Source organism: Pseudophryne corroboree, chromosome 8, assembly GCF_028390025.1.
Source record: "Pseudophryne corroboree isolate aPseCor3 chromosome 8, aPseCor3.hap2, whole genome shotgun sequence".
Taxonomy (NCBI): domain Eukaryota; kingdom Metazoa; phylum Chordata; class Amphibia; order Anura; family Myobatrachidae; genus Pseudophryne; species Pseudophryne corroboree.
Genome location: NC_086451.1, coordinates 352,456,414 through 352,476,684, shown reverse-complemented (window position 1 = coordinate 352,476,684; position 20,271 = coordinate 352,456,414). Strand labels below are relative to the sequence as shown.

Here is a 20,271-nt window from a genome sequence, read left to right as displayed (position 1 = left end):
AACCCTTTCTGTAGTGTAGTGACTGCAGGGGAGAGACAGGGAGCTTCCCTCCAACGGAGCTGTGAGGGAAAATGGCGCCAGTGTGCTGAGGAGATAGGCTCCGCCCCTTTTTCGCGGACTTTTCTCCTGCTTTTTTATGGATTCTGGCAGGGGTTAAATGCATCCATATAGCCCAGGAGCTATATGTGATGCATTTTTTTGCCATCCAAGGTGTTTTTATTGCGTCTCAGGGCGCCCCCCCCCCAGCGCCCTGCACCCTCAGTGACCGAAGTGTGAAGTGTGCTGAGAGCAATGGCGCACAGCTGCAGTGCTGTGCGCTACCTTGTTGAAGACAGGACGTCTTCTGCCGCCGATTTTCCGGACCTCTTCTGCCTTCTGGCTCTGTAAGGGGGCCGGCGGCGCGGCTCTGGGACCCGTCCAAGCTGGTCCTGTGATCGTCCCTCTGGAGCTAATGTCCAGTAGCCTAAGAAGCCCAATCCACTCTGCACGCAGGTGAGTTCGCTTCTTCTCCCCTTAGTCCCTCGATGCAGTGAGCCTGTTGCCAGCAGGTCTCACTGAAAATAAAAAACCTAATCTAAAACTTTCACTAAGAAGCTCAGGAGAGCCCCTAGTGTGCACCCTTCTCGTTCGGGCACAGAGATCTAACTGAGGCTTGGAGGAGGGTCATAGGGGGAGGGGCCAGTGCACACCAGATAGTCCTAAAGCTTTCTTTAGATGTGCCCAGTCTCCTGCGGAGCCGCTATTCCCCATGGTCCTTACGGAGTCCCCAGCATCCACTTAGGACGTTAGAGAAATTTAAAAAATATATACAATCCACTATACCATAGGTCACAAAAATACACAGTCTTCCCAACCGGCAAGATCTATATCACCGCACACCTCTCAGATGAAAAAACGGGGGGAAAAAGAAAAATGGGAATCATGTGTAGGGTAAAGCAGATGTAACAAAAAGTCTTTACCGATTCCTCACGATAAGTGACGTTAGTGAACCTATGGAAAGTGTCGCAATTCCACCGACGCGTTTCGGAAACGATGTTCCTTCATCAAGGTGTCTTAAACGATGTGTATCCAGCGCGATATCACGATGTGTATCCAGCACGGTACCCGGCGGCGGAGTCGATATCAGCAAGTGCATACACACTTGCCGATGCTGACAGCGTCGAGCCACAGCGGGGGAAGCGGGGGCCATGCTGCATTCAGTAGCATGGCCCTCGCTGGCGATGTCGCCCATCGGACCTGTATGCAGGTCCACCAGAGGATGATGCTGACGACATGCAGGAGCACGCATCCTCAGCAACATAGGGGGTAATTCCAAGTTGATCGCAGCAGGAAATTTTTTAGCAGTTGGGCAAAACCATGTGCACTGCAGGGGGTGCAGATATAACATGTGCAGAGAGAGATAGATTTGGGTGTGGTGAGTTCAATCTGCAGTCTAAACTGCAGTGTAAAAATAAAGCAGCCAGTATTTACCCTGCACAGAAACAAAATAACCCACCCAAATCGAACTCTCTCTGTAAATGTTATATCTGCCCCCCACTATGGAATTACCCCCATAGTGCATACACACTAGACGATATAGTGAATGATATGTCTGAATCCGCCACATCGTCCACAATACCGTCTAGTGTGTACCCAGCTTATTTCTGTCAGTTATTACAGCTCATTAAAGTTTCCAGTAGAAGGCCCAGAACAGGCTCACCGGGTCAACATTATTATTGATCTTTACTCACCACTTTGGATTTCCAATTTTAGTATTGGGTCCTCTGTTTCTGCTTCTGTGTGGTGCCCTTCAGATAAGGTGTGACAAAATGTCCAGGTCGTAGCACTTTGTGCGGCACATTGGACAAACGCTGTTCATCTGTAGCCACTGTGTCCGGCAAGGGACATGGAAGGTATGGTGGCAGGATGCTACAGCCATTTCCATTCCAACTTCAATGTCAGACATGCAGATGGTGCAGTACTGTACGTCCTCTCCTTCTAAAACAGTGCGTCTGTTGTAGGTAGGAATACTGGGCAGAATGGGCCTCAGGATGTTCTCCAGCCTCCGGAGTTCTTCCCTCAGTTCAGCTGCCCGATTTTCACTGGCACTGGGCTCATTTCTTCCTCTTCCCGATGATGGGGCAGCTCTTCTGGGTGATGGTCCAGCTCTTCGTCTGCCCGATGATTGTCTTCCATTGGCTGGTCTGTGGCGTCCTGACCTCAGCCATGTCTCACTGATGTTATGGGATGTTCCTTCATTTCCAAGCAGCTGGGCTAACTCTCTACGGCTCATTGTAGTTGGTGACAGTACGTACTCAAATTGAGGAAAAAAAAATAAAAATTTAAGAAAAAACACAGATGTAATTGTGCGCTGAGATCCGGTCACTGGTGAATCGCTGGCAGCAAACTCTGGTGATCAAACGTAATCTCTCCTGGGAGGCTCTTTCTCATGCGTCAGCAGCAGCTTCAACTCAAGAAATGCCAGTGATATTGCTGTACACTGGGGATTTATACCATGGAGAATTCAAATGTGTCATGCGGGCGTCAGTTGGTGATGGCAGTTGATGATGGCCTTGCTTCCCATCAGCAGCATCTTCCCACTAATGTTACACAGTGATACACCTGGGAAATGGCATGTTAGTGCTGAGGAGTCATTACACCAAGAACACGGGGGTTTGGGGCATCGACCGAAATCCTCTAATTTCTGCTGCTGGAGCCAGTGAGTCCAACTGTCATTGCTGTTGCCATCCCTACTCATCTATTGGTTATCTATATGGCCTCTGTCACGACAGCTCCCAACATTATAACATTATATGGTATCTATCTATCTATCTATCTATCTATCTATCTATCTATCTATCTATCTATCTATCTATCTATCTAAAATTGTGTGTGTTAATCATAGAAATCCCTCTTAACGTGATTGGACACACTAGATCACATGACCGTGCATTATTTCCCATTGACCGCACTGCTATAGCATAAACATACACCTGAACTACTTCCAACTTTCACCAAAACCTCATCAGAAAGCTACAGCAGTATCACCCCACAAGTGTAAATAATACCATCACTCACAGAGAAACTACTCACAGAAATGCAGCTAATCACTGCCTGACTGACAGCAGCAGCACATCACTGCCTCACTATTTTATTCCCTCACACTGTTACCCAGTTACATGTTTATTCATTAAAAATAATTCAAATGAAGCAGCCTGTTCTGGACTATTTTTTTCTCCTTTTCTGTATCTGTTTTAAGATATTAACTCACAACAGGGGCCATTTTATAACATAGATATACCACTATTCGGTGTGCAGTTGCGCTCTGATATAAGCCCGCCTTGGGTGGTTAAAGGCCTCATGCATATGTCAGAGCGTGACCGTACACCCAAGAGTGGTATGTCTATTAAATATATATATACAGAAAATCTTCTATCACCATGGGCAGAGCTAGTCCAATATACATGTTAGTAGAATAATTCAGGCAGCGCCGCTCCGTTCTCCATTCCTCAATGTAACAGCAGTATCTGCGTAAGAATATAACAAGGGGAAACACAATAGGGACGTACGTATAATCACTATACATATAATAATAACAATAATAACGAGCATACATTCAATTAAAAACAACTCGCATATCATAGATTGTCTGGAATCATCTGCATTTTGAAAAATCCACACGCTGCTGATAACCTGTATTCACCTGGTCATCTGTCCGATAGCTGGACCACTCAAGGAGGTTAGTTCCATGCCTTCAGACATCTGATATTCAGAACAACAATAGGTCCAATTGGTGGTGCACCTTTGTGTACACATATATGGATTAGAGCTGCGGCCAGTGGGCATCTCAACAGGACGTCCTTCAGCTGTGGCTTTACAAAAGTCACAGCCACTACTACTACTGTACTTCCGCCACCTCTGAATTAGGGCCTTAATGGCAGAGATTGGCAGCATCTTATAATATACCGTAATGATGAGGTTGATTAAGTTAGAAAATCTACATTTAATTAATTTGGAAATTGAGTGCCTTTTGAGTTCATCAAGGCATGCTCATGATTGGCTGAGTGTGTCTTGATCCCTCCCACTGATACTATTACTATTACTAGTTGGTGCCACAGCAATAGGAGAATAGGATGTTAACCATTGTAGCTAGTACAAAAAATTATAACTGATGACATTTTCCCAGTAAATAAAATTGCACTTCTGCTTGGGATGTAGTTAATATACCGGCTGTCAGGAGCCCGGCATGCAGGATCCCGACGCCGGAATCCCGTCAGCTATTAAAATGCCTTTGGCTGGAATCAGTGGCGGAACTAGCGTTTGTTTAATACACAAATTTATTAAAAAATATTGTATTAAATGACCATCAGACTGTGTGAATAAGGTGTATAAGAAACATAAATGAATTGTGTGAATGTACACACACTTTGTTTAATGCCCAAAGCTATTAAAAATATTGGCTAAAATGACCTTCAGGCTGTGTGTATAAGGTGTATATGAAATATAAATGCATTCTGTGCTTAGACTTGGGTCCCATCACCATGATATCTCATTATGGTATGCAATTATTCCAAAATACGGAAAAATCCAATATCCAGAATACTTGAAAACTCAACTTGTACTTACTGTCTCCGCTGGCAGTCAGGCTCCTCGGTGCGGCTTCTTCTGGCAGATATCCCGGGAGCCGCAGCAGCGCAATGTAATTGGTGGAGGCGCTGCTGCAGCTGTACCTGTCCTTCACCATAGGCTGTACTCCGCCACTGTGAATGCTAGGATGCGCTTCCCAGCATTCACAGCGGCGGTAGACAGCCTTTAGTGAAGGAAACGGACAGCAGCAGCAGCGCCTCCACCAATTACACAGCGCTGCTGCGTCTCCCTCCTCCACCTCCCTCTTCCTCTTTCTCCCCCGTGGCCTCTGCACTCCTCTCCTCGACGGGCGGCTGTGTGCTGCGGTCGGCGGTTGCCCGCAGCACACAGTGGCATGTAATGAGTCAGTTTGACTCATTACATGCCGCGCTGCTTTGGGCCTCTGGACAGTGGCGGGCCCCAGTGCAAGGCACTGCTTGCACTGGCGGTAGTTCCGCCACTGGTTGGAATACCAACCGATCCCCGGTATACCTACTCGGGTTGTGAGTCCACGCCATCACCTGAGGGAGAACAGGACCCATGGCGAGTAAAGCTTGCTACAAGGCCCGAAGCGTGGCGAGTCTAGCAGCCCGCGAGGGGACTCGCTGCGTTCGCTGATGGTATTATGGCTGGCGGGATCCTGACAGCTGCCATCCTGTCAGCCGGGATATCATACTGAAACCCCCTGCTTTGCTGTCATAGATTATAAATAAAGAGCATAGATATGGTAGCCTGGGGCCAGTTATATGCTCCAGACTTATTGCTACTAGTATGACATTGGAACTTCAAGGGCAAAATTATTTTGCCCAGGTGCAGTTACTTGATGTATTTTGCTTTACTTAAAAATCAGAATTAGATTTGTAAGTAAGGATGACATTGGTGCCATAGCGCAGCAAATGACAAGGCCTGATTATACATATCACATCATCACTCCCCGCTGCCTTCTCAACGATGAAGTTAATTACTCAACATCTTGCACTTCCACCTTGAATCTGGAGTAGAGATTATGTTTAGGTGTAAGCACATTTCTGCAAATTATCGGAATCAGCTTTATTGGCCAGGTACAGTACATCGCCAAGCAGCAACATGAAGGGGGAATACATAGCATAAAAAGGGGGAAAATGTAGCAAACATTACAAACATTACACGTATGAGTTCATACTGCACATTGCAACTGTACGATAAACTCGACATATTAGACATATTATACATGTTAGACTTTTTATATATTGTTCAGCTGGTGGACAGCTAGTGGGAAGAAACTTTTAATGGATCTGGTCGACTTCGCGGGAATGGACCTGTAGCGTCTGCCTGATGGAAGCGGTTTAAACAGTATGTGACCTGGGTGATGCCACAATCTTCTCCGCTCGCTTCCTGACCCTTGACTGGTATAACTCCTGGATGAGAGGGATGCCAGCCCCAACAATCTTTTCAGCAGTCTTCACCACCCTTTGCAGCCTCCGTCTTGTCACTTTCATTGGCAGCTCCATACCAGACTGATCGAGGAACTTAGATTCTACGATCGCTGTGTAGAAGATGAGCAGCAGCTTCTGCAGGATGTTGAATTTCCTGAGTTGCCTCAGAAAGAACATCCGCTGCTAGTCCTTTTTTACGACAGTGCTTATGTTGGGTCCCCATTTGAGTTCTTTGAAAAAATTTTAACCTAGGAATTTGAAGGAGTCGACCCACGAAACCACGCTGTCGGCTATTATGAGTGGTTGCATGGCATTGGGGTTTCCTTCTGAAGTCCACCACCATCCCGACTGTTTTGAGAGGATTTAGGTCAAGGTTGTTCCTGCCGCACCACTGCGTTAGCCGTTCCACTTCGCGTCTGTATGCAGATTCATCTTCGTCCTTGTTTAAGCCGATGACGGTGGTGTCGTCTGCAAATTTTATAATTTTTACTGATTGCTCGGCTGAGGTGCAGTCATTGGTATATAGAGAGAAGAGCATGGGGGACAGGACACATCCTTGAGTGGCCCCCGTGCTGATTGTGCGCCCACTAGACGTGAATGACCCGGCTTTCACCACCTGTTTCCTTGCTGTCAGGAAGTAGACGATCCAGAAGCATGTTGATTCTGGGACCCCTAATGAGAGGAGTTTGGCTTCTAGGATACTGGGGACGATTGTGCTGAATGCTGAACTGAAGTTGACAAATAGGACCCTCGCATAAGAGCCTGGTCGGTCTAGGTGCTGTAGGATGTAGTGCAGCCCCAAGTTAACTGCGTCCTCGACACTCCTGTTAGCTCGGTATGCGAACTGCAAGGGGTCTAGGTGGTTGTTAGTCGCTTCTCTCAGGTGGTTCAGCACCAGCTGTTCAAACACTTTCATTGCCACAGATGTTAGTGCAATCGGCCTGTAGTTGTTTAAGCTCTTTTGCAACTTCGCTCTTTGGAACCGGGACGATTGTTGAACATTTAAAGCAGGAGGGAAACTTGCACGTCTCCAGTGAGGTGTTGAAGATCTTGGAGAAGATGGGTCGAGCTGAACATCACAGTTCTTTAGCGCAGATGGCGATACTCCGAGCCTGTGGCTTTCCTAGGTTTGACCCTTCTGAATTATATCATATTTTGAACAAAATATTCTTATTCATGAATATAGATTGTGGCTTATTTTGCACTTATGCTTCATTATGCTTGAGGGAGATGGAACGGACAAGAGGCAAGCATTGTCCGAGTACAGTAATATGCGTTCATGCAAGGCCCTCCTACCTCTATTACTGTCTGTTATTACCCAGTATTTTATCACTGTTGCTTCCAATTGTAAAGCGCAACGGAACTTGCTGCGCTATAGAAGAAACTGTTAATAATAATAATAATAGTTTATCTTGATCCATTCCACTTATACTGTTCCTGTTATTTGTGTGGCTGGTATGGTCTATTCCCATTCTTCATTAGGCATTGTAATTAACCTTCGTCAGGAAATCAAGTTCACAATTTCTTTAAAAAGGAAAACAACAGGTTTGTTTTCCATCGAAATTCAATAGTAATTGTGTATATTTACATTTATTTTACATTTGTGAGTGCAACTTAATATCTGTTAAAAATACTGCACACAGACAGACTGGCCTCTGTGTATAACATGACAGACACATGTAGTTCTGTTTTCTCCTGCTGGCGCATATACCATGTAAAACCGGCACATGTGCAACCCTTGAGGAACTGGACGCATCCTGAGATGTGTGCATCTTGCAGAAAATTCTACTTTTTTTTACAAGAGCATTTTGCACCTGCGTTTATGGCACAAAATGCTCCCAGGTCTGTGAAAGCATTGTCATGTCATTTTCTAGCAGTTTATGTTTTAAATACATAAAATTGCTGCCTGCTGTCGACATGGATCTAATCTCACCGTTGATACTGTCGACATTCAGTGATGAAATGTTGAATGTTGGCATACCATTCCTGGTGTCTCCGCGGTGACTCACCTGCTCCAGACAGCTCGAGCAGCATCTTCCGGGTCCCGGCTGTCATGTGATCGGGACTTCTGTGTCAGAGCTGTGATCCTCCAGCGTCCCATAACTGTGGACGCTGTGTCGGCATTATGAATGTCGATATTATCATTGTTGTTTTAACTACATCCTGTGCTATATGCCACAGTGATGTCAGTGGTTCCTGTTGTATTGATAGGTAACATGCAGGCAGCCCACAGAATGGCTGACTCCGCTGCATGTTGTTCACGGACATGTTTGGAAACCAGTATACTGCAGAGCTCATGCTTTTCTTCCAAGCTAAGTGAAGGCAAAGACAGCAGTCCCATACAGAGTGCTATTTATTAGCAGGATCAACGTTACATGCCTTTCAGCTCTCTCAGTGGAAGTTGGGATAATTTATGCCTTACCCCAGTCCACCCTATCCACACCTTAATACATGTCCAAAACACCCATATCAGACAAGATCATTCTTCTTTGGGTGTCTGGGCTGTTGGCATGGATTGCATTGCTCCATTGTCCAAATCTGCACATCTGCACTAATGGCCATGTTTATAATACCCTGGGTTTTTGCACGTGAATGATTTAGGTCAATGGAAAAGGTAAAGACACTGCTCACTATCCGGGTGGGGGCGGAGAGACGGGAATGTGCCGGGTTGATAGACCAAGCAATTTCCTGTATCTGCAGTGGAAAAGGGGTATAAGTAAAGCAAAAAAGCACGCAACTGGGCATAACCGTGCTGCACTGCAGTGTAAAAATAAAGCTGCTTCACATTTGTAGGCTACATGCAAAAGCTGCCAGTATTTACCATGCACCGAAAAAAATGGATTTGCTCCCCTTGCATGGCAACGTGGTTTGTTACAGACACAAAGTCGCTTGCTTTTTATGCATTACCTACAGACATGATTCAGTCCCTAAAAACCATAACAACCAATCAGAAATGTATCTGACTTGCTGGATGGATCCCTGTATTTTTGCGTCATTTTAATCCCTAATATTTAGCAATTGGCATTTGCCATGCGTTACTCCAAGTACTATGTTTCCTTTATATTTTTCCTGCCAAAGAGCTGATTTCTTTCCCACATGGAAGCACCATCACAGCTAGTTTAGACTGTATGAAATACTATATACTGAGAGTTCCCATGAAGGCAGGCACTATTAAAATGTGGTTTATTTGCTGTTATTATGGGTACATTGTGCATTGGGGCCCTGGGACGTAAGCTGTGCCACTGAATTTCCCTTGCGGACTTTCTCAGCATAAACCTTGTGAATGGATAAAAGTATTTTTATTCAAATAAACTCCCTCCCATGATGCAAGTAGCTAGCGCTGGGCCTTTCTACTAGCGTGTCCTCAGAGGGAGCCAGACACAAATAACTGCCCAACTTCTCAATACCATGCAACATTTGTTTCATTACTTTATACTGTAACGTATTTAACTCATTGTATTGAAATATGAGATGTAACTGTACTGTGGGTCTGATTCAGGAGCACCGCAGCCGCTACTGTGAATTTAAGCTACTATCCAATTGTTGCTCAGAATGTCCAACAGTAATGGGCTACTGTAATGGGCTACTGCATCTTCTGACGCAGACCCTGACACCGGCATACCCCCGACACGCCCATCAACTCAATCCACTCCCCTGTCACTGCCCAGGAACACCATGTATCTCCATGCAGTTCCGATCTGCGTCACTCGGTGATAACCATTGGCAGGGCCGCCATCAGAGGGGGACTGCGGTGACTGAAGTCCCGGGCCCTTACAGAGAGGGTGGTCCACCCCTGGCTCCTACCACTAGTACCTAGAGAGCTGCACCAGGCAGTGCAACAACCACGGACTGATGCGCACGGAGGACTTCTTAAAACAAGCCTTCCCTGCACATCAGCTCTCTGTGAGTCATTCCTGCGGATATGCAGCGCTCCACCTGTATGTAACGTCACAATGTATGACATCACATAGGGGTGCAGCGGTGAGCCCAAGTCTTATTTTTGTGGGGACCTTGTCTGTTTGGTAAGTCCTGTGCCCCAACATTTCTGATGGCAGCCCTGACCATTGGAGACACGCAGGGGCGCAGGAATGGTTTGTGATGGTGGGGGGCATAGCAAAATATCCTTTTTGCCGCTGCCCCCTTAATCTTAACAACCGCCCCCCCTCCCCCCCCTATTGTGCGTGGAAAGCTTACCTCCGTCTCCCCTTGGAGACTCCTACTGTAAAAAAGCTGCCGGTGCCGCATCCTGCTGCCACATGTACTGTCCGGTCCTGGTCGGCTCTTCACTTATCAGGAGGGCATTACAGGGAGGAGGCATGGCCATGCTTGGACATCCCCGCCTCCTCCCAGTAATGCATCAGCGGTGATGAACCGGCTGGGACAGTACAGGGGGCAGCACGCTGTGGCGCCGGCGGCAGACTTTTATCTCAACGGGGATCCGTAGGTAAGCGCTCCCCCTCTGCAGCGCCTACGCCTCCATCATACTTAGGGGGGGCATGCTGCCCCCTTGACCCCACCCCGTTCCGAGGCCACTGGAGACACGTGTAGTGCGTCTGATATCCATTTGCACAAGTAAAACATTAGTTGCAGTGATGGCATATGTCTATGATGCATCTACTTGCTTTAAGTTTTGGGAAAAGTCAATTTAAGTAAGTTTCATTTATCTCTTTCTTCCTTCTCCTGAAACATTACCATACTGACATGAGTTGTAAATGCTATGTACAGTACTGATTGGTGGAAACATACGTCCTTTCCATAACTGGCTAATTACAGTATCTGTATTACCTGGATGCTTTTAGAATAGTAATAGCATATAGTGAAGTACAGTACAGGTTGAGTATCCCTTATCCAAAATGCTTGGGACCAGAGGTATTTTGGATATAGGATTTTGCCGTATTTTGGAATAATTGCATACCATAATGAGATATCATGGCGATGGGAACTAAGTCTAAGCACAGAATACATTTATGTGTCATATACACCTTATACACACAGCCTGAAGGTAATTTTAACCAATATTTTTATTAACTTTGTGCATTAAACAAAGTGTGTGTACATTCACACAATTCATTTATGTTTCATATACACCTTATACACACAGCCTGAAGGTCATGTAATACAATATTTTTAATAACTTTGTGTATTAAACAAAGTTTGTGTACACTGAGCCATCAAAAAACAAAGGTTTCACTATCTCACTCTCACTCAAAAAAGTCCGTATTTCGGAATATTATGTATTTCGGAATATTTGGATATGGGATACTCAACCTGTACTACATTTGGATTTTGGCAAAACAAGCACACATAACATAAATTCTCTTTTTCAAAAGTGACTGAAAAACTTTTATATAATAAAGATATTCATTATTCCTGGGTACAGTGTCCAAAGTAAAATTGGCTGATACACTTGCAATGGGACTGACAAGTTTTTGTTTTTTTTGCTATTTCTTTTAGAGGTTGGATTTCTCTGGCATTGAACCAGACATACGGCCATTTGAAGAGAAGAGCAGCCATCGTTTCATAGTTAGCTGCCAGGAATTGAGCTTTAATATACTTGGGAATGTGACTGAAAATGGTGAAGGCCCGCTGACTAATGTATGTATTACTTTTTTCAAGTACTAGTGCTGTTGCTATAATCTAAGATTACCTGACTCTGTGATTGTAGAATGATCAATACTATTAGCCAGCTGATAGGCTCTCATGAATAGTGGCGCATATGCACAGGTTTTCTTCCTCTAAAATTACAATATATAAGGAAATAGTAGCAGTTGCTATGCACATTTATGGCTTTGGGTATTAAAATACAGGTTGAGTATCCCATATCCAAATATTCCGAAATACGGAATATTCCGAAATACGGGCTTTTTTGAGTGAGAGTGAGATAGTGAAATCTTGGTTTTCTGATGGCTCAATGCACACAAACTTTGTTTAATACACAAAGTTATTAAAAATATTGTATTAAATGACCTTCAGGCTGTGTGTGTAAGGTGTATATGAAACATAAATGAATTGTGTGAATGTAGACACACTTTGTTTAATGCACAAAGTTGTAAAAAATATTGGCTAAAATGACCTTCAGGCTGTGTGTATAAGGTGTATATGTAACATAAATGCATTCTGTGCTTAGATTTAGGTCCCATCACCATGATATCTCATTATGGTATGCAATTATTCCAAAATACGGAAAAATCCGATATCCAAAATACCTCTGGTCCCAAGCATTTTGGATAAGGGATACTCAACCTGTATGTACTTTAAAGAGGTTGTAACACCCTGCGCATGTAGCGCCATTGGTCCGCTAGAAACACCTTGAATCAGGGTGTTTATTGCTGATTTGTGTGGCACGATTGGATGTGTGCATCAGATGATCTCCTTACATGTAATCACATGACATCTTTAGACAGAAACTCCCCAATAATAGGACCGGCTGCGATAGTCCAACTCGTTACAGAACTTTATGTTATGTATGTTTCCACTTTCATTCCCTTGAGAGAAAATATTATAAAAAATATATAGCATTGTACATACACAGCATGGTCTATCTTTTGTACTTTTCTTTTATACATGTAATTTTTAGTAAATTAATACTGGGATGTTTATATTGAATTTAAAGTGACTCATCAATACCATGTTAGGGGCTTCTGGCTCTGGCATAGAAAAAATCTAAACATGCCGGCTTCACATCACAATGACAGTCCATGGAACTACCCCATGAATTTATCTTACTGTCGGTAAACTGCTGATGCTGACCATTCCTATGGGTGCAATTAGCCAGATCAGCCACTTTTTCCCCTTTCAGGTTACAAAACCAGGTTGCACCTGTGATTTTGTACACAGGTTCAACCTGGATGCGACCCGAATGAGACCTCTCGCAGACTGGCGGCTGGACTCATGTTACTGCTGGGTTGGTGACATTACCGCACACAGGTGCAGTGCTGGCGCTTGGGGATGAGATCATCTCCAAGTGCCGTAACGTCCTATACTGTGAACTGTCTGGTACCAGGTCGCATCTACTCGGATTACCCGTTCACAGTGCAACGTGACCTGGGTAGGTCATGGATTAAACCCTGCTAACTACCCTGGTTGAAATTGATTTTTTAGGACCCTTTTACACTAATCAAAATCCCTGGTTTCTCTCCCTTCATGTGTAATAACCCGGGATATTTCTGCTAGTATGAAAGGGGTATTACTGACTGTAAGTGTGCACATGCACACCTACGTGCTGCTCCCAGTTGTGGGCAAATTATCCCTGCCAACACCAAGGAATAAGTTTGTACTAAAGTAACATTATACTCAATGGCATGGGGGCATTCTCCCTCTTGTTCATGCACTACCAGAACCAGCAGTCCCCACTCCACCCTGGCTCCACTAGTTTCCACCTTTAAGTCAAATTAGTCTCCAGTGCTGGCAGCTAGATCCCAGGCTGCTGTTCTGCAACTGCGGCAGTAGAGCTCTTTGATCTTTGATCTGGACAGTACGGATGGTGTAATGGTTAGCATTACTGCCTCACAGCACTGAGGTCATGGGTTCGATTCCCACCATGGCTCCCCGTACTTGCGTGGGTTTCCTCCGGGTACTCCGGTTTCCTCCCACAATCCAAAAATATACTGGTAGGTTAATTGGATCCCAACAAAAATGAACCCTAGCGTGAATGTGTGTGCGCGTGTACATGTGGTAGGGAATATAGATTGTAAGCTCCACTGGGGCAGGGACTGATGTGAATGGCCAAATACTCTGGAAAGCGCTGCAGAATATGTGTGCGCTATATAAATAACTGGTAATAAATAAATAAATAATAGGCTGTGGTACTTCACAGGGTTAACACATTTGCTTCTGATGGGTTCATATGAGCTACTAGAAGGCCTACTGATTCTGCCACTCTGTGGGTCCAGAATTAGGACCTCAGTGGAAATGTCGTTCTAGACATTCCCTGGGAAATTTCTGTGGCCCCACCAGTGGACTCCCGGGGACAGGGACATTGGAACACCACTAAGGATCTCAAAGCAATGGCATAATTATAAATCACTTCCCATTAAATATATTATACACATTTCACACAACACGTAGCAGATACGGTAAAAAGTTACAGGACCATTTTTGTAGGTTACTAAATTGTGACCCACTGGAGGTGCAATCCAAATTTTGATCTGATTGGCCATTTGGACATTATCATTCACGCAATGTAAGCCACGCATCGGTAATGTTGTCATTATGTCAACCCTCTTTTCATCCCCTTAGGGGAGGTTTAGTAAAAATCTAATTGCATAGTTTTCCTATTTCCCACCTGAAGAATACCTACCGTATTTGCCGGCGTATAAGATGACTGGGCGTATAAGACGACCCCCCAACATTTCCACTCAAAACATAGAGTTTGTTATGTACTCGCCATATAAGACTACCCCTGCCGTCTCCCTGTCACTAGCAGCTGTCTGGTCCGCCCTTGAATCCATATTATGGATACCTGTAGTACCAGTATTAACCCACCACATAAAGTTGTAAGCCCCCCTCACCTGCAGCTTCCCTGCAGTGCTGCCGCTGTCCCCCCTGCCTAAGCCGCTGCCCCCCTCCCCCTTCTTATGCATACCTTGATACTCCAAATCTCTTGTACTGTAAGAGACATGTCAGTGCTGCCGCTGCCCGCTGTCCTCCCTGCCTAACCGCCTGTCACTGCTGAATGTCGGCTCCTGCTCAGTGACATGAGCCGGGTGCTGCACTGTAACAATACGTGCAGCACCTGGCTCCTGTCCCTGTGTAGGAGCCGGACTTCACACAGCTTCACCCGCCGGCAGCGCCGTACACTCACCGTACACTCACACAGGTGAGATAGAGGGACTTCACGGGGGAAGTGGGGGGGGGGGCAGCCAACATCATCTTCTTAACCCCCTGGATTGCTGAAAACGGGGGTCCGCCCGTGAGGCCATGCCCCCTTATGCTAGGCCACGCCCCTGTTTCGCGACTTCCCGCACCGGGTGTATAAGACGACTTCCCGCCCGGCGTATAAGACGACCCCCGGCGTATAAGACGACCCCCCGCTTGGAGGCATGTTTTTCAGGGGGAAAAAGTCGTCTTATACGCCGGCAAATACGGTATGTTAAATTTAATCTTCCTAACATATCGGGAAGTAAGAGAATTAGTGATGAGTGAGTGAGGGCTTTCGCATTTATACATATAGGGGGTAATTCCAAGTTGATCGCAGCAGGAATTTAGTTAGCAATTGGGCAAAACCATGTGCACTGCAGTGGAGGCAGATTTAACATGTGCAGAGAGAGTTAGATTTGGGTGTGGTGTGTTCAATCTGCAATCTAAATTGCAGTGTAAAAATAAAGCAGCCAGTATTTACCCTGCACAGAAATAAAATAACCCACCCAAATCTAACTCTCTCTGCACATGTTATATCTGCCTCCCCTGCAGTGCACATGGTTTTGCCCAATTGCTAACTAAATTCCTGCTGCGATCAACTTGGAATTACCCCCATAGCTATTATCAGTCGTTCTTTGTATCCAATTCAAAAAGGTCAATGAAAAAAAATATCCTGCCTGCTCCTATAATTGCATGGCTGGAAGGCACAGAAGAAAGCCTTATCAATAAAGCAGTATATTTAGCAAAGGTTTCAGGACAGCATGTACTTGACAAATATTTCAAATGTGTGAAAGATATACGTATATTGTTTCAGGTTGAACCATTCTTTGTCAGTCTAGCTCTGTTTGACGTGAAAAATAACTGCAAGATTTCTGCTGACTTCCATGTCGATCTTAACCCTACGTCGGTAAGAGAAATGTTGAGTAACGTTTCACCGGATGCAGCTGCGGATGGGAATTCTAAAAGGGCGTCAACCAATGAGAACCTTATCCATGGTATCCCGGAGTCTTACTTTCACTACATCAAGGAGGTGAAGTATTTTCAGTTCAGTGCTACATTGAAACATTGCGGTCATTTATTATTGGCTATATATTATTTTGTGTTGAAAGACAGCTACAGTACAGTATGCTTACCTTCTTGCTCAGGCACCAAAGTGCCTTTCCTACATTAAAGTATGACTGTAACTCATCACTGTTTGGAGGAGAACAAATAGCTTTATTCATTAGAATTTTGGCAGAAGACAACTTTTAAATACATTGGACCTTTGTCTGTGTAAACAAACTGGTAATCTTTGCTTGTCCCTATTATATTTTGTATATGAGCAAAAACCAAGCGCAGAGATCAGATTAGTTATTTAGAATATATACTGGAGTTTCTGAAGCAGATGTAACTGTAAGCAATGTAAATAGAGAATACAAGTTATGGCAGAGATGGTAGGCCTGATGTGAGACAGGAAGTAGTAACATTAGCTGTCAATTATTACAATAGTCAGTATGAAATGGGTTTCCATTTTTGAGGTAAAAAATCTAATAAACGTTTCCTGAGAAATAATTTTTCCCATGATTTTAAATATATTATTATATTCTCTGTTTATTATGTTTAAGCGACTAATTAAACTCACTAGAGATAAAGCTGATCTGTCTTAAGGCCCATACACACTTGACGACGTCGATCTATGAGCGATGTCGTCTAGTTTTTCACCTCCCGGGCAAGGCATTCGGTACATACTGAGCGATATGACCGCTCATTTCGCTCAGTGAAGTCACGCAGCCGCCGGCCGTGCATGCAGCTCCTAGATGACAGTCCAGATCAAGCTTGCATGCACTGCTGACTGCATGCACTGCTGACAGCGATGACCGTTGCCGACCCACGTGGTCGTGCATCGTTCGCCGCTGGCGGCTTACACACTTGCCGAGAAAATGGAACGTCGCTCATTTTATGGGCAAGTGTTTATGGGCATTTACTGTCATTTCTGGCAGTATAGGTTTAGATGTTGGCAAATTACGTGACAGATTATTTTGGCTCACACCTGAGCGCTCTCATTGGCCAGCAACACTCACTATTGTAGTCTGTGAAGTGAATACTGGCTAGTTTTTACCTGTGGTTACACAAAATATTGTTCTTTTGTCCCAAGGAGATATAATGTATCAGAAGAAAAGATTAGACAGAAACAGTATTAACAGCAAATGGTTATTAATGCATAGCTTCATTTTTCATCATTAGAAGATTATGGTCCATAGAGCCCTGTCGATAGTTGAAGCTGAACACCGTGACGTCTCCTTGTTTCCCCCAAGTGGGCAGCACAAAAAACAAAGACATAAACAACTTGTTAATGCCCCATTACAACATTCTACAAATATGCATAATAAGAACGTACTGTGCATGTGTGATCAGTGAACTCTCAGCAATTACTCATTAGCATAGTCCAGTGGTTCCCAAACTTTTTTGAATCACGGCACACTGGAGTTTCAGAATTTATTTCACGGCACCCCTAGGCCAAAAATTCAGAAAATGGACAGGATTCACTTCTGTTTGTCCACATATTTTATCAATGGAAGCCACAAGCACTGGTTTTGCCTATTACATTAACCATAAATAATTTGAATTGGTCCTGGACCACCAACTCTGGGCACCCCTACAAGTGCATCGAGACACCCCAGGGTGCCACAGCACCCATTTTGGGAACCACTGGCATAATCTGCAAAGTTAGCAGATTCAATGTACTGCAACTCTTACAGTATCTTCTTTTCAAGGCTTTCCTAGAAAACCTAGGACATGTGACAGTTATTCTTTTAACCCTATCCATGACACCAGACCACAGTATACTGCGATAGATAAAATTCCCTTTCTGACAGTTTTCAGATATTTATGAACCTCCCAACGTTTACATTTTCACTCTTGGGGAGAGGGCATGGCCATGGCACTCTGAGAGGTGCTACATATCCCAGGGGCAGGCCCGCACTGCACTGCAACCACCCCTTTAACTGGTACTTATGGCACTGTTAGCAGTACACATTTAGGACTGTCCTGCGTGTGGGCCTAATTCAGCATGAGTTGTAGTTTTGCAAAAATTTTCAAAACTACAACTCCTTCCACTAGCATGCGGGGTGCTGCCCAGCACAGGACAAGGCCACCCTGCATGCCGGGTCCTTCCCGCTGCTAAAATGCGAGTGCTTCGCCAAACAGCAAAGCACAGAAAGTCTTCAGGGTAGTCCCCTGCTGCAGTCGCCGCGCCGCCATGTTTTGGATCGCAGCAGCTGCATGTGATGTCACTCAGCTGCCTCGGCCCGCCCCACAGATGGACCGGATACACCTCCGTTGTCCAGACCACACCGCCCCCCTCTCACGCCGCGTCAGCACCCACAAAGCGCTACAATGCTTCCCCATTACCACCCCCCACGACGCTTAGACTGCAATCGCAATTTAAGTCCTGGCGCTTGAGCGTATGCGCAGAAGTGCGGAAATCAATGAATACCGATTTCCGCACTTCAGCGTATGATGCTGAATCAGGCCCTAAGTAAAGATAGTTAGTTGGAGACGATCTCAGACTTACCATAGGTCAATGCAGTAGTGAATCTTTACCTTACTTCCTATTGCCTTTAGCATCTGATGATCGTTACCTTAGTATAAAAGTTAGATACATGAAGAGTATAATATTAAACAACTGATACTAGTAACGTTACCCTATGGGGGTCATTCCGAGTTGATCGCTCGCTGGCTAGTTTTAGCCGCCATGCAAACGCTATGCCGCAGCCCACTGGGGAGTGTATTTTAGCTTAGCGGAAGTGTGAACGCTTCTGCAGCCGAGTTCTGCAAAAACAGTTTGTACAGTTTCAGAGTAGCTCTGAACCCACTGAGCACTTGCGATAACTTCAGCCTATTCGTGTCCGGATTTGACGTCATACACTCGCCCAGCGAACGCCTAGCCATGCCTGCATTTTTTCAGACACGACCTGCGTTTTTGCAAACCTGCCCTGAAAACGGTCAGTTGACACCCCAAAACGCCCCCTTTCTGTTAATCTTCTTGCGGCCGTCAGTGCGACTGAAAACTTTGCTAGAACCTGTGCACAACGATAACGGGCTTTGTACCCATACGTCGCGCGTGCGCATTGCGGGGCATATGCATGCGCAGAAATGCAGTTTTTTAGCCTGATCGCTGCGCGGCGAACAACAGCAGCTAGTGATCAACTCAGAATGACCAATATGTGTATTGTCACTGCGACAAGCAATGTCTACTATATTAGAGGTGTACATTTGTACCAGCTGCACGCAGTACAAGTATTACTCTATAAGAACTCCCTGGGACACACAACACGCAGGCTGTGCCTGATTGTAATGCATGACTTTAAAAAAAAGGGGAAGTTGTTTGTTTTATATCCTTAATAGAAACTGAGTTTATTAGCAGTGTTGTGCTGTTACCTTTCCTGCTGAGTTACAGAAGGGAAATAATCATATGTTTACATTTGTTATAATTCTAATCCGTCTTGGGATTCAGTGTGAAAAGTGAGTGCTCCTTGCTCCTACACCTGCTGTAGACTTTTATACATCCCTCATTGCTTTCTTTTCTTTGGGTACAGGGAATCTTTTCAGTGACAAGCCCACATTCTGAGATCTTCCTGGTAGTGCGAATAGAAAAGGTATTACAGGGGAATATCACGCACTGTGCCGAGCCATACATCAAAAACTCTGATCCTGCAAAGGTATTCATTGTTCTGACGTGTGCATTGTTAGTGAGCGAACTTTGATCATTAAAATCATAAATCCCAGCTAAGTTTTCCTTCTTTGTTACTCTGTTTACTTTAATCCTAGTTAATTATTTATTGCTATTTAATGACTACCTTTACAGTTAATTAATAGCTTCCTGATTGCCTGATCACGTCATTCACAGTTAGAGAAAAGTACTAGGACGTAACTAATACCACTTTCTCTTACGTCCTAGAGGATGGTGGGGACTCCGTAAGGACCATGGGGGGTATAGACGGGCTCCGCAGGAGATAGGGCACCTAAAAAGAACTTTGACTATGGGTGTGCACTGGCTCCTCCCTCTATGCCCCTCCTCCAGACCTCAGTTAGATCTTGTGCCCAGAGGAGAATGGGTGCACTGCAGAGAGCTCTCCAGAGTTTTCTGTGGAAAAAGAATTTTGTTAGGTTTTTTATTTTCAGGGAGTCCTGTTGGCAACAGGCTCCCTGCATCGTGGGACTAAGGAGAGAGAAGCAGAGCTGGCTTGTTAAGTTGGGCACTGCTTCTAAGGCTACTGGACACCATTAGCTCCAGAGGGAGTCGGAACACAGGTCTCACCTGGGGTTCGTCCCGGAGCCACGCCGCCGTCCTCCTCACAGATGCCGAAGATAGAAGAGAGAGAAGACATAGGCGGCAGAAGACATCAGATCT

General features: G+C 45.0%; 1 protein-coding gene across 2 annotated transcripts in view; it reads left to right on the top strand.

Annotated features, from left to right (window-relative positions):
- The window catches only part of DOCK11 (dedicator of cytokinesis 11), a 981,167-nt gene that overhangs the window by 276,563 nt on the left and 684,333 nt on the right, over window positions 1-20,271 (top strand). For both annotated transcript variants that reach the window (XM_063937505.1, XM_063937504.1), the window contains exons 11-13: window positions 11,475-11,615; window positions 15,694-15,909; window positions 19,457-19,579. In XM_063937505.1, coding sequence (XP_063793575.1) covers window positions 11,475-11,615; window positions 15,694-15,909; window positions 19,457-19,579 — 480 coding nt within the window. The remainder of the gene's footprint in view (window positions 1-11,474; window positions 11,616-15,693; window positions 15,910-19,456; window positions 19,580-20,271) is intronic.